Source organism: Pygoscelis adeliae, unplaced genomic scaffold (genome assembly GCF_000699105.1).
Source record: "Pygoscelis adeliae isolate BGI_AS28 unplaced genomic scaffold, ASM69910v1 Scaffold458, whole genome shotgun sequence".
In the NCBI taxonomy this organism is placed as follows: Eukaryota; Metazoa; Chordata; class Aves; order Sphenisciformes; family Spheniscidae; genus Pygoscelis; species Pygoscelis adeliae.
Window position 1 is genome coordinate 519522 of NW_008825352.1, and position 11533 is coordinate 531054.

General features: G+C 54.6%; 2 protein-coding genes across 2 annotated transcripts in view; both read right to left on the bottom strand.

Annotated features, from left to right (window-relative positions):
- Positions 1–11533, bottom strand: part of SLC38A7 (solute carrier family 38, member 7) — a 20328-nt gene that overhangs the window by 8305 nt on the left and 490 nt on the right. The window contains exon 2 of the mRNA XM_009330366.1: positions 10774–10776. The gene's annotated coding sequence lies outside the window, so the exon portion shown is untranslated. The remainder of the gene's footprint in view (positions 1–10773; positions 10777–11533) is intronic.
- GOT2 (glutamic-oxaloacetic transaminase 2, mitochondrial) lies at positions 171–9678 on the bottom strand. The gene is made up of 10 exons (XM_009330365.1): positions 9661–9678; positions 6725–6881; positions 5071–5199; positions 4632–4691; positions 4349–4510; positions 3585–3689; positions 2540–2690; positions 2110–2275; positions 991–1141; positions 171–498 (listed from the first exon to the last, which is right to left on the bottom strand). Exons 2-10 carry the CDS (start codon positions 6857–6859, stop codon positions 376–378), a joined length of 1182 nt encoding a protein of 393 aa, XP_009328640.1. The 5' UTR covers positions 6860–6881; positions 9661–9678; the 3' UTR covers positions 171–375.

Genomic DNA, 11533 nt, shown 5'->3' on the forward strand with positions numbered 1-11533 from the left:
CCGCTGGGGCCGGGGGCCAACAGCCTCACAAAGCCTTCTCATGGAGAAACGAGCGTGGGGAAGCCTTTGGTGCCTACGCCGGTAGGATGGCAGCGCTAAGCATTTGCTTCCTCCAGTGCAGATGGGTGCTGGGGCTGATGGACAAAGGATGGACAGCAGGGGAGAACGGCTGTGACGAGCGGGAGCCGGCAACGATGTCCCTGCTCCACAACGCAGGGTGGTTTTGACTAGGCTTCTACAACAACTTATCTACAAGATACATTCAGCAGCAGCTTCAAATGCTGTGGTTGGAAGTATTCTGCTTGTTTCCTTTCCCTCCCCATCTTCAACTGGTGGGGAAGGGAAGGCCACCAGCTCCAGGGCACACCTTTGTCCTTACTTTGTGACTTGATGGATGGCGTGAGCCAGGTAACCTACATTGCCCGATGTAACTCCCGCCACAGAGATTCGTCCGTCCTTTGTCATATAGATGGAGAACTCCTTGATCAGCCGCTCCACCTGGGGCGAAAGAGCAGAGTTCAAACCGCAGGTCAACCTCCACTCTCTTCGCAGAGTGCAAATTTACGCAGCTTGCCAGAACTGAAAGCAAACTGGGAGCCAGCAGACACGGCATCCCGCTACCTGCGGTGCCAGCGGTGCACCCTGTAAACCAAGAGGGATGCTGCTGGCTCTCGAGCAACACACGAACGCTGCGGATGCTCAGCCAGGAGAGTCACCTCACTTGAGCTGACCTTTAAGGTCACCTCAGAGCGGCACCAAGTGACTGCTTCCTTTGACAGATAAGCAGGCTATGTCTGCTTTCAACCTCCACAAGCACAGCAGGGAGCAGAGCAAGACATGGGTCCCCACAATGTTCCAGTGCTGCAGGCTTGGAGCACGTTCCTCCTGGAGGAAGAACTGCCCACGAGGGCTCATTTTGGCACCTGCAGTCAAGATCTTCCTGACAAGGACCACAAACGACACCTTGAGACCCACAGGAACTGTGTTTACCTGCTCAGGCTTCAGCCCCGTGAAGCAGAACATGCCGATCTGGTCAGTGATGTGCTGCCAGTTGTGGGAGGATCCCTCTTTCTTGAGGTTGGACACCAGCTGAGTCCGCATGCTGATGATCCGGTCGGCCATGCCCTTCACCTCCACGAGCCTGAGAAGCCAACCCAGGAACCACTCAGAGCAGGGCTGGGATGTGCCAACGCTCCTCCCCCCCCCGCCAACTACAGGGAATCAACCCTCTCCACCTGGCAGGGCCTCATACCCCAAAAACATGGAGGATGCAGATGAGCAAAGACCAGAGCGCGTGAACCTGTAGCTCCAGCTGGGGAGCTGCTTCTTTCTCCTGGTACCTGAAGGTGACTGCTATTTATTTATTCCATAGCTGTTGGACACTACTACCAGAGTATCGGCATCTCTCACTTCTGAAAGCCACGGGTGAGCAGGAGGCCTCACGGCAGCACTGCCCAAACCCGGATAAAATAGTATCTGCAGATAAATGAAGAGCGTGGGGGTACCTCCCGGCGCAGGCAGGCATCCCTGCTCCAAGGCAGCACAGCTAGGAGACGTCTCTGCTGAGCCCTGGATCAGGCACAAGCGTCAGCCCGCCAAAGGAGCGCAGCTCCCAGCGAGGCCGCAACACACAGCCAGCCTTTGTTCTGCCAGGCCAGCTGCCGGCAGGGACTCCACACCGAGGGGCTGGGAGAGCAGCACAGGCTGACGCCAGGAAGCAGGCTTAGGGCATGAGGATTACATTCCTGGGTCTTATTCCCAGGGGGCTTACGCTTCCACTTCCCCCGTGTGAGACATACTACGTGGCTACAATGCCTCAGTCAGTCTTTTCCACTCCTTGGACAGGCAGCTCCTGCAGCCCTCAATCCTAGGGGAGCTTTATCTCCTCCTTTACAGTGTTTTCTGCCTTGGTAACACACGGGAAACCTGTTTGTGTCAGGCTGGACCGATACCAGCTGATGCCAGGGCACGAGCAGGGATTTCTTCAGAGGGAAGGGGTGGCACGTGGTTCTGACTGTACCCTTGAAGCTATGAGCTGCCCATGACAGCACAGGGCTGCCAGAGAGACCTCACGTCTCGCTGTCGTGAGCATTAGGGGTTCCCTCTTACCACTCCTTCCGAAGGTCAGGGGTGTTCAGGATGATAGAGGCGATGCGGGCTCCGTTCAGGGGTGGGTTGGAGTACATGGGGCGGATGAGGATCTTCAGCTGTGATTCGACCCTCTTGGCTTCCTCTGCATCGCTGCAGATCACCGTGAAGGCACCCGCACGCTCTCCTGAAAGAGGAGCAATCAGGTCCCAGCCTCTGCCCTTGGATACCCAGGGCTGGGGCAGGACTCATCCAAATGCACACAGCTTTAGCGGAGCCCTGCTCCCTAGAAAGGTCTCCACCAGCTCCCAGCGGGTTCTCTCCCGCACCCCGATCAGTACTGCAGGATGAACGCAGGCAGCAGAAAGGCACCGGGCGCTAAACCCCAGAGGCAGCGGTGTCCCCCCAGCAGCCTGCATGAAACCGCCTCCACACCACCTGCCCTACTCACCGTACAGCCCCATGTTCTTGGCGTAGGACTGTGACAAGATGACGTTGATGCCCTGCTCGATGAAATACCGCACAGCCCAGGCATCCCGGTTGATGTCTCCGCTGGCAAAGCCTTGGTAGGCCATGTCAAAGTACACGAGGAGGTTCCGTTTCTGCCAGCAAAGAGGGGAGAGAGTGTCACAGGAGCTGAGCACAGGGCAGCAGGCTGAAAAGAGCCATGCAGGCAGCGGGCTGCTCAGCTGCAACTCTGCTCCTCCAGAAGTAGAGCCATTCCCCTTCGTTTGCAACAGGGAAGGCAGCCCCAAAACCACAGCTACCCACCAGGCATTGAAACAGCAGGTCAAGACCCTCCCAGCGCGTTTTGGGATGTGCGGTCTGGCCCAGGAAGCAGAATTGGATTCAACGGTAACAAATTATTCCATTTCCGTGTCTCCTGTATTATCAGTTTCCAGGAAAACCACCTGGGAACCCTCTGGGCAGGTGCCAGCCCTTCCAATGCCTCTAGGCAGATAACCCAGCCGCCCCGCCCCTGGGTCAGGAGACCCGCCGCCATCTGTAGGCCCCAGCGGCCACTTTGCTATCTACCAGTTCTCAGAACACTACTAAGGCCAGGCATCCCCAAGCCAAATTTCACTGGCTACAGCTTGGGGGAGCGGCAGGGAGGAAGAGGAGAGGGATGAAGGAAGAACCTGCCCCTCTCTCTTTCCAGCTGAAACTTGCGAGGCAACCAGGCACGTGAAACATCTTCCAGCATTTTTAATACACCAGCACCGGGAGACCCTCTCCAGCTATCACAGCTCACTCTTTCAACCCTTTCAGGTCTCCTACCCCTGGGAAGGTGCCAGCAGAAAGTCTGACGGTCAGCTAGAAGCTTTATGGGTGCGCTTCTCTGGCTCCTGTCTTCAGTACAGGAACATGGCACCCATCCTGGCTTCGGGGAAGGGAGTAACCTTTAGCGCGGTGAAGACCAGATACCACCCGTGAAAGCCCAGAGATGTGGTTTTCCCAGGAACAGCACAGTACCCCTGGGACACTCTACTGCTCACCTTCACCATAGCTGCCAACTCCTTCCATTGCTCCTGCCGGGGATCCACCCCGGTGGGGTTGTGAGCACAAGCGTGCAGGACGATGATGCTCTTCTCTGGAATTTTCTAAGGAAGATGTTACAGAGCATGAATTATTAATGACATCTGAGCACTCTCCTCAGCAGCTGAGATGGGACTCTTGCCCTAGACAGCTTAGACAAGCTCTGTAAGGTTTCTAGCCTTCATTTGGTGCCTTCAGGCATCCTGTTCAAAAACGATCAGAGGGATGGAACACCTCTGCTGTGAAGAAAGGCTGAGAGAGTTGGGGTTGTTCAGCCTGGAGAAGAGAAGGCTTCGGGGAGACCTTCTTGCAGCCTGTCAGTACTTAAAGGGGGCCTATAAGAAAGATGGGGACAGACTTTTTAGCAGGGCCTGTAGCGATAGGGCAAGGGGCAATGGTTTTAAACTAAAAGAGGGTAGATATAGATTAGATATAAGGAAGAAGTGTTTTACTCTGAGGGTGGTGAAGCACTGGCCCAGGTTGCCCCGAGAGGTGGTGGATGCCCCATCCCTGGAAACATTCCAGGTCAGGCTGGACGGGGCTCTGAGCAACCTGATCTAGTGGAAGATGTCCCTGCCCACGGCAGGGGGGTTGGACTAGATGGCCTTTAAAGGTCCCTGCCAACCCAAACTATTCCATGATTCTACGATATTTAGGCTAAAGCAAGATGGTCACCCATCTCCCCACATCACCTCCCTGCTGCCAGGCATGAAAGGCAACTCACGGAAATGTCATCCATGGCTCCAGAGAAGTCAAGGCTGCATGTCTTGGGGTCGTAGTAGCGGTAAGCCTGAAGTTGCAGGCCAGCATCACGGAAAATGGGTGTGTGATTGCCCCAGGATGGTTTGGGTAGATACACATCACGGCTAGACTTGAAGAACCGTTGCTGATCAAGAGAAAGACAGAGTGTTCAAACAGGTTGAACAGATTCAAGCAGTTAGAAAACCCCAAAGATTCAGCTCCGGTCAAAAGACGTCCTTTCCTTCCCCCACCAGCCAGGGACTCACCAAAAAATTGGCTCCGATTCGCAGAGATCCAGTCCCAGAAATACCCTGCACAGTGACATACTGCAAGGGAAGAAACAAATACATGAGTCTGAGCAGCCACGGTGTGATACAGGGAAAGCCCAGTCACTACATCAGCACCGGCAGAAGCACACCTCTGCGACAGCTGACTCAAACAGGGACATGGGGCTGGAGGGAACCGCAGGGGTCAGCAACTCCAGGTGCGGGGCAGGGAGTCGGGACCCCCGGCAAGGTCAAATCCCCTCCTCGGGAAGGGCTATTTCACCCCAGCCTTCAGAGGAAGCGGTTATCCTTGGGTCTGGCCAGCGTGCAACTCAGAGGCCTTAGTACCTGCCAGTCCTTCCACTTTTGCTGGGCACCCACGCACCAACCGTGCGTCAGACAGCGCTGCCCACCCCCTGCTTCCCAGCTCGCTCCTTACCCGGCCGCTCTTGAAAGCCTCACTGTTTTCACCCAGAGCCAGTTCTGCGGATGCCCGGGTGAAATCCGCTAGCCCCCCGATGGGCAAGTACTCCTTGTCCATCTTCTTGGATGCTATCATGGCCTCCGCCTGGGAAGGAAGACACACATTCAGCAAGGAAAGCATCACCGTGGAGAGGACGGTGGACAGCTCAAGGTCTCTTCTCTTCACATTCGCTTGCTCAAAAGGGGCAAAGGTTGGTTTACAGGGGTTTCCCTTCAGAGATCAGGGCTCATTCAAAGCCAGGGCAGCAGTAACCAGTTCAGGTGACGCTCTGCTTTTACCACGGGGCAAGGTGCCCAGCAGCCACCAGAGCCTTCAGTGGGTGCCAGCGTCGGTATAGCAGAGCCAGGACACTCGGCGCCAGAGGAGAGCACCACTTCCAGCCCGTTACAAGTCAGCGCTGCTGCAGAAGGACCAACGTTTCTTTGCCCGAGCAGGAATTGTCCTGCAGGAAGGCAAGACTTGACTGTTACCGAAAGGCAGAGATTGTCTCTACACAGGGAGACATCCCAAAACCAGGTAGGGGAGCAAGCCCTTTGTAGGGCCTCGTTGTGCTGGGAGTGTTATTGAACTAGATGGAGCAGGTTAAAAAAATATAAATCCTGAAACCCCAGCCAATTTTGAAAGCAGCCTGTCTGAAAGCTAGCTCACCCAGCCCTTAAACATGACTCCCCCCAGCTTTGCTAATCTCTACTTCTTTCAAGCAGATCCTGCATCAGAAACCAGTCCAAGTCCGTACCTAACACAGGATCAGAGAGTGGCAGCAAGAACAGCAGACAAGAAGCCATGCTCAGGAAAAATGCAGTGACGGAGACATCTGGAGCGCTCTGGGAACCCTATCCATGCTCCCAGAGCGGCGGGACAGACCCTGGCAGCATTCACATATCACCAGGAAACCGTTCCTGCGACACCACACGGGCTCCCCGGTTGTGACCCAGCTGCAATACGTGCTGACACAGGGAGAGCAAGGGCAAGGGATGGCTTTAAACCCCACACTGATGAGGAACATGGACAACGCATCCTCCCTAAACCAAGGAGAACAGCCAGTCAACATGTGTGTCAGGTGCCAGCTATTTAACGGCCTATTTCTAAGCTTACAGCCCTGAAAGGCTCCGTAATCCCCTCAAGGGCAGCGTCCACATCCAGCTCCCTGGGCTGGAGTTTTAGACTGGCTTAAGGAGAAACCGGTAACAACGTCTCAGCAGAATTTCTAAGACTAATCCATCAAGGGGACAATGTCAGCTCTTCCCTCCCACGTGGGCTGGTCCAGGGAACATCAGCCTATTCAAGAAACACCTTCAGAGGACGGAGGGAAGTTCAGAGGACAGCTGGGTTGGAGGGCTCGTGGAAGTCAGCAACGAGTTAGATTTACCCGAATGGGAACAGGACACGTATTCCCTGTTTTATCTACTTAACAACTGCCTCTGTCGTGTCTCAAAAGCATTAGGACTACTAAGGAAGACATCCAGGAACATTGTCCTGCTCTGTTAGAGGCAAAGCTTATTCTAAGGACCAACAGGCAAACCTTGCCTAGAGGCCTTCCCCCTCCCTGACCCCCCAGGGCGCCCGACACCTGGATCCGGCCCTGCCCAGCAGCCAGCACCAGGCTCACCTTGCGAACACAGTTCAGGACGTACGGCTTCCCGTTGTCATCCCGGTACGCCCCCACACCCAGGTTCATCTTCTTGGAGTTGGTGTCACGCTTGAAAGCTTCTGTCACCCCCAGGATGGGGTCGGGGGGACCCATCTCCACATGGGACCACCATGAGCTGAAGGAAAAGAAAAGCAGCTAAGAATTAGGCTTGAGAACTGGGCAGGGACGTGCACCAACAGGGTTACGGAGAAAACCTCAAGGGAAATCTTGTCTTTAAACCACTGGAAAAGGTACAAGCAGTGCTACGAGAATTATCCAGGGGGAAAAAAACCAAACAATTTATTTATGCTCCATGATCTGGCACTGCATTTTACATGACAGAATGGGCAAAGAACCTCAGTTCACTGTGGCTGAAGATAACTGACCCCCTCCACGTCATTAATATGTAGAAATGGCCCTGCTTGCCTTATGTGCTGACGCCAGAAAGGCCCCAGGAAACAAGCCTTAAACTCTTATGCCCTGTCCAAGTGCCGTCTCTTCACAGCCTACAGGCTGGGATCACGTAGGTTAGTCCCCTCCAGGGAACCTCGGCCAGACCCAGGCAAGTGCTCGAAGCACGAATACAGAGCCTCTTCCAAACTCCTGGAAGGGCTCTTGTGCATGAAAATTAATCTGCTATTCCCGCAACGCTGGCTGACCTAATGAAGGTATTTCCCTTCCCTGCCCTACAAACTCTGCCTCACTGGAAGAGGGATGTTGTAGCTAAATGCTGTCTTCCTGGGAATCGCAGAGGACACTTTCTTCCCAGTGTGGCAAGTGACAAGCTCCAATGTGAAGGCCCCTTCCCTTGCTGGCAAGCACGAAACCTCCCTGTGTCAGGAGGAGCTTTGCCCCCAACTCCCCAGCAGCCGCCCCACAAACCACCTGCCTCTGCCCTCTTGGCAGAACACCCTGAAGATGGAGCGGCTCTCTTAATGTCAAGGGCAGACCAGACCATGCTATAAAAAGAAACCCGTTTTTCCTCCCTTTGGCCACAGCCTCCGCCCAGCCCCACGTCCAGGCTTTGCAGGCTCGTAGATAGTGCAAGAGAAGAGGCGGGGTGGTTTTTAACCTGCCTGACCGAGGGCTGCGGCTGTAACAGCCCCCTCCCGAAGACAGGAGTACTAAAGCCCCTCCTGAAGGCAGGAGTACTAAAGACGATGACTCCACACAGCTCTGAGCACCCTGACTCACAGCATCATGCAGGCGCCTGCCCAGACCCCCAAGCTCGGTGGGGGACAAAGCATGCAGCACAAGGTAGATCAGGTTTATCTCCTCTGGGGCAGGATTCAGTCTTGATGGCTAAAGGTGAAAGACACAGCGAAGCAGCTCCCACCGCTAATGCTGCCACGTATCAGCTTTGCAAAGCTTTGCGGCCCGGAGAAGGCTGCCTCACGTGAAGGTGACAAGCTTTCCCAACACAGGAATGCTGTCCCGGGGCTGGGTTTTGCCCCAGGCAATGCAGGCAGCCCGGAGCCAGCCCCGCGCCAGCCAGACCTCCTGTCGAGTGCTCAGTGCGGTGACAGATACAGCACATCCGAAGGCAGCAGGGCCAGGCGGGTTAAGGAAGCTCTAACACTAGTGATCAGCAGAACTCACAAAATTATCTTCCCCCTCCACCCTGTCCCTGTTTTGGGTCCATTTAGACCCAGTTTACCCACTACATAAACATACTTTGCACTAGCTCGTGTATGTAGATTGCACCTCACGGAGCCCCAAACATAATTTGCCCTCTTCAGACTTCACTGCTCTTCCCATCGGTACAGTACTGCCGAATAAAAAGCCCCCATTTCTCCTCTTGACAGGCTCTGTGGAAAAAAGGGCAGCAAGCACGTAGGAGGCAGAGTCACCTCAGGTAGTTTAAAAATGGAAGATGCACTTAGCATTTTCTAGACCACTAACAAGTGTTAATTACCTCTCCGGCTAAGTACAGGATCAACTTAGAAAGGAGGATGAGTCAGTCATGCCAGCAACACACACCCTCCAGAGAGGGACTCGGGCTGCAGCCAGCGGGGAGGGAGCAGCCTGGGGAGCCAACCTGAGCAGGACACGCCGAGAGGGATGTCGGGGCAAAAACCTACTGCAGGTTCAGGCAGCATGCAACGCTGCTTTGGAAAACCTCTCCCGACGCCTTCCTGGCAATGGAGGGGCGGGGGAAGAGAGAAACACAGGAGCGTGTCCCTCTGCAGTTTACCTGGTCTAAGATTATTTTGGTATCGAGGGCTGCAGGAGCCCGGCCGTCTATTTTAAAGAGCTGCTGCTTCCGAGACGGTGACGGCACCTTCTTTCTGCTGGGCTTTTCACCAAGCGGCTTACAGCGTTTGGGGTACTTAGGTCCCGATCCTGCAAGGACTTAAGCAGGTCACTGGGCTCTAATATACTACTGCTGCAATTAATGCTGATCCTGCGGGCATTTACCTAGGCTGCAGCACTCCAGAGAGTTAAGTACTTTCGTTCTGAGCCGGTCTTTCTATCAGCTTAAGGCAGCAAAGGGTAGGTTTAGGACTGATTTTCCCGTTCTCAGCCTGAAGGTTTTGGGGTGAAGGCCAAAGAAAGATTCCTCTGCTGTTTCCAGGGAGGAGAGCTTGCAGGAAGGCAGGGGAAAAAAAGTCCAGGCTGAGTTGTCCAAACACATCAGGATACCCAAGAGATCACAGGGGCAAAGCTTTCTAGAGAGGGGTTTGGGAAAAGAGATCTACTAGGGATCCAAGGCCACAAGTCCTAACGCACCACTACCCCTATGTTACCGTAACATTGTTGTCTCTGCACTGCGTTATATTTTATTTCGAGCAATTAAAAGAGCATTGGTCTCGAATAAAGGTCAAAGTTATAAACTGCACATCCTCTCTGCCAGGCTGGAGGTATTCCAATGCGGAAAACTAAATGAAGGCAAGTTTAAGCTGAGGTTGAACTACCTGAGGGATACCCGATGTAAGCCAAAGAAAGCACGTTCTCCAGCTACAGGACTTGAGCACAGGTGGCCGAGTCAGAGTTTAGATGCTGAGCAGGCCCGGTATTCAAGTGGTCTCCGTATTCTTCAGCCAGGCTGGTCTCCCGAGCCGGTATAATGCACAGCTGAAAGCACAGTGTGACAGATGGGACAGAGAGAAGGTAGGAAAACGCACCAGGAACTGCATAAATCAGCAACACCCTTCAAAAATGTATGTGGAACTCATGGCCCGAGCTGCAGAGACCCAAGAGCGTGCTCATGGACTCAAGCCAAGCCCAGAAAGCAAGTTTTCCTGCAGGCAAGCAAGCGTTCACAAGTCCAGTGAAGGCTTCCATTGTGAAGAGGCCAATCCTCTGTTCCCCGAGGTACAGCCACTTAAGATACTGGATTTCAAAACCTCTGCCAAAGCCCCTACAGCAGTTCTGCAAGCCGGAGCAGAGCGGAGGGGCCAAAGGCGATGCTGTCCGGATACCACAGCTAAAGCAAATATTTACACAAGAACAATGCAACAGGCTGCTCCGGGCTACTACGGTCCTTTCAAGCCTGAAAATTCATTGTCCCAGTCAGCTGCAGTAAGCTTGCCACCAAGAAAAGCATTTAAAATAGCTGTCTGGTGATACATCAGAGCAGCAGACTGAGTTATCACCTTCATTAGCATTTGTGTGTCAAGGGAGCCATTTTAACCATTTTGTATCTCTTCACCTCTGTCCTGATTTCAGAAAGACCATTCCCAGCACAGAGCAACTGTAACAGCTCCGAGCACCACGTGAAGGTGCCTAAGATAAGGAAACAGAAAACTGCTAATCACTGCGTGGCAACGCCTACGGCAGGGTAAGAAGCCACTCTTCGGGCACGCCGCACGGCAACGGCTGGGGACTGTGCATCACGGCTCTTTACTTACAAGAGAGATGGTCTGCCTCCCTTTTAGGTGACCTAGATTCAATTTGGTAATTTACACTTTGCTGTATAACAAGCTTGAGAAAATCAAAGCTGCTGCCAGTGGGCTTGCACACCTTTCACAGGCCCGCTACAGTCCCAGGGCAGAAAACACAAGTTCTAGATACCTGCTCCTCCATACCGGCTGGGAAGAGCCAGAAGGCTGCCTCAGAAGAAGCAGGGGCTGGGAGCATTCATCTCACAAGGCAGCGAGGGGCCATGCTGGACATTACGGGGTTAATCAATATCTAATAGCCTTCTTTATCTGCTGGAACGGGGAAATAAAAAAACCCCACTGCCTGCCTGCACTGACAAGGGCTGGGAGCTGTTCCTTAAAGCTTCCCGAGCCAGCACGGGCCAGGAGTTCAAAGGGCTCTGGAGAGCAGCAAGGCCTTGCCCAGATCCCTCTGCATGCTCTGCTTCTTGGCCACCTGGTCACGGCGGAGTTCCCAGCCAGCGTCCCGGTCAGCGGTACCTTGCGGAGCTGTTCTGGGGTCTTCACAGGGCTCCAGCTGCACCCTGTATCCTTCTGTCCATCCCTCCGCTGGCTTCAGAGGCAGCGGAGTCCAGAGCAGAACAGGCCCTCGGAGAAAGACCCTCGCTCCCGTCCCGCTCACGCCAGGTTTTGCACACCCGAAAGCCTGGCTCTAGCGCAGGCAGCACTGCACGCCGGCGGCACTACCCCAGCCCCGTTTCACGGTGCATGGGGTCCCTGCAGACCCACCACACAGCGCGTGATTCCCAGGCCCATTTCGTGGTGCGTGGGGTCCCTTTGGTCCCACTACGTGGTGCATGCCAGGCAGCAGGACCCCGGCCCCATTTCACGGTGCACGGGGTCCCCCCGGCCCCGGTGCACACCACCACCAGCAGCACCCCGGCCCCGGTGCACAGGGTCCCCCCGG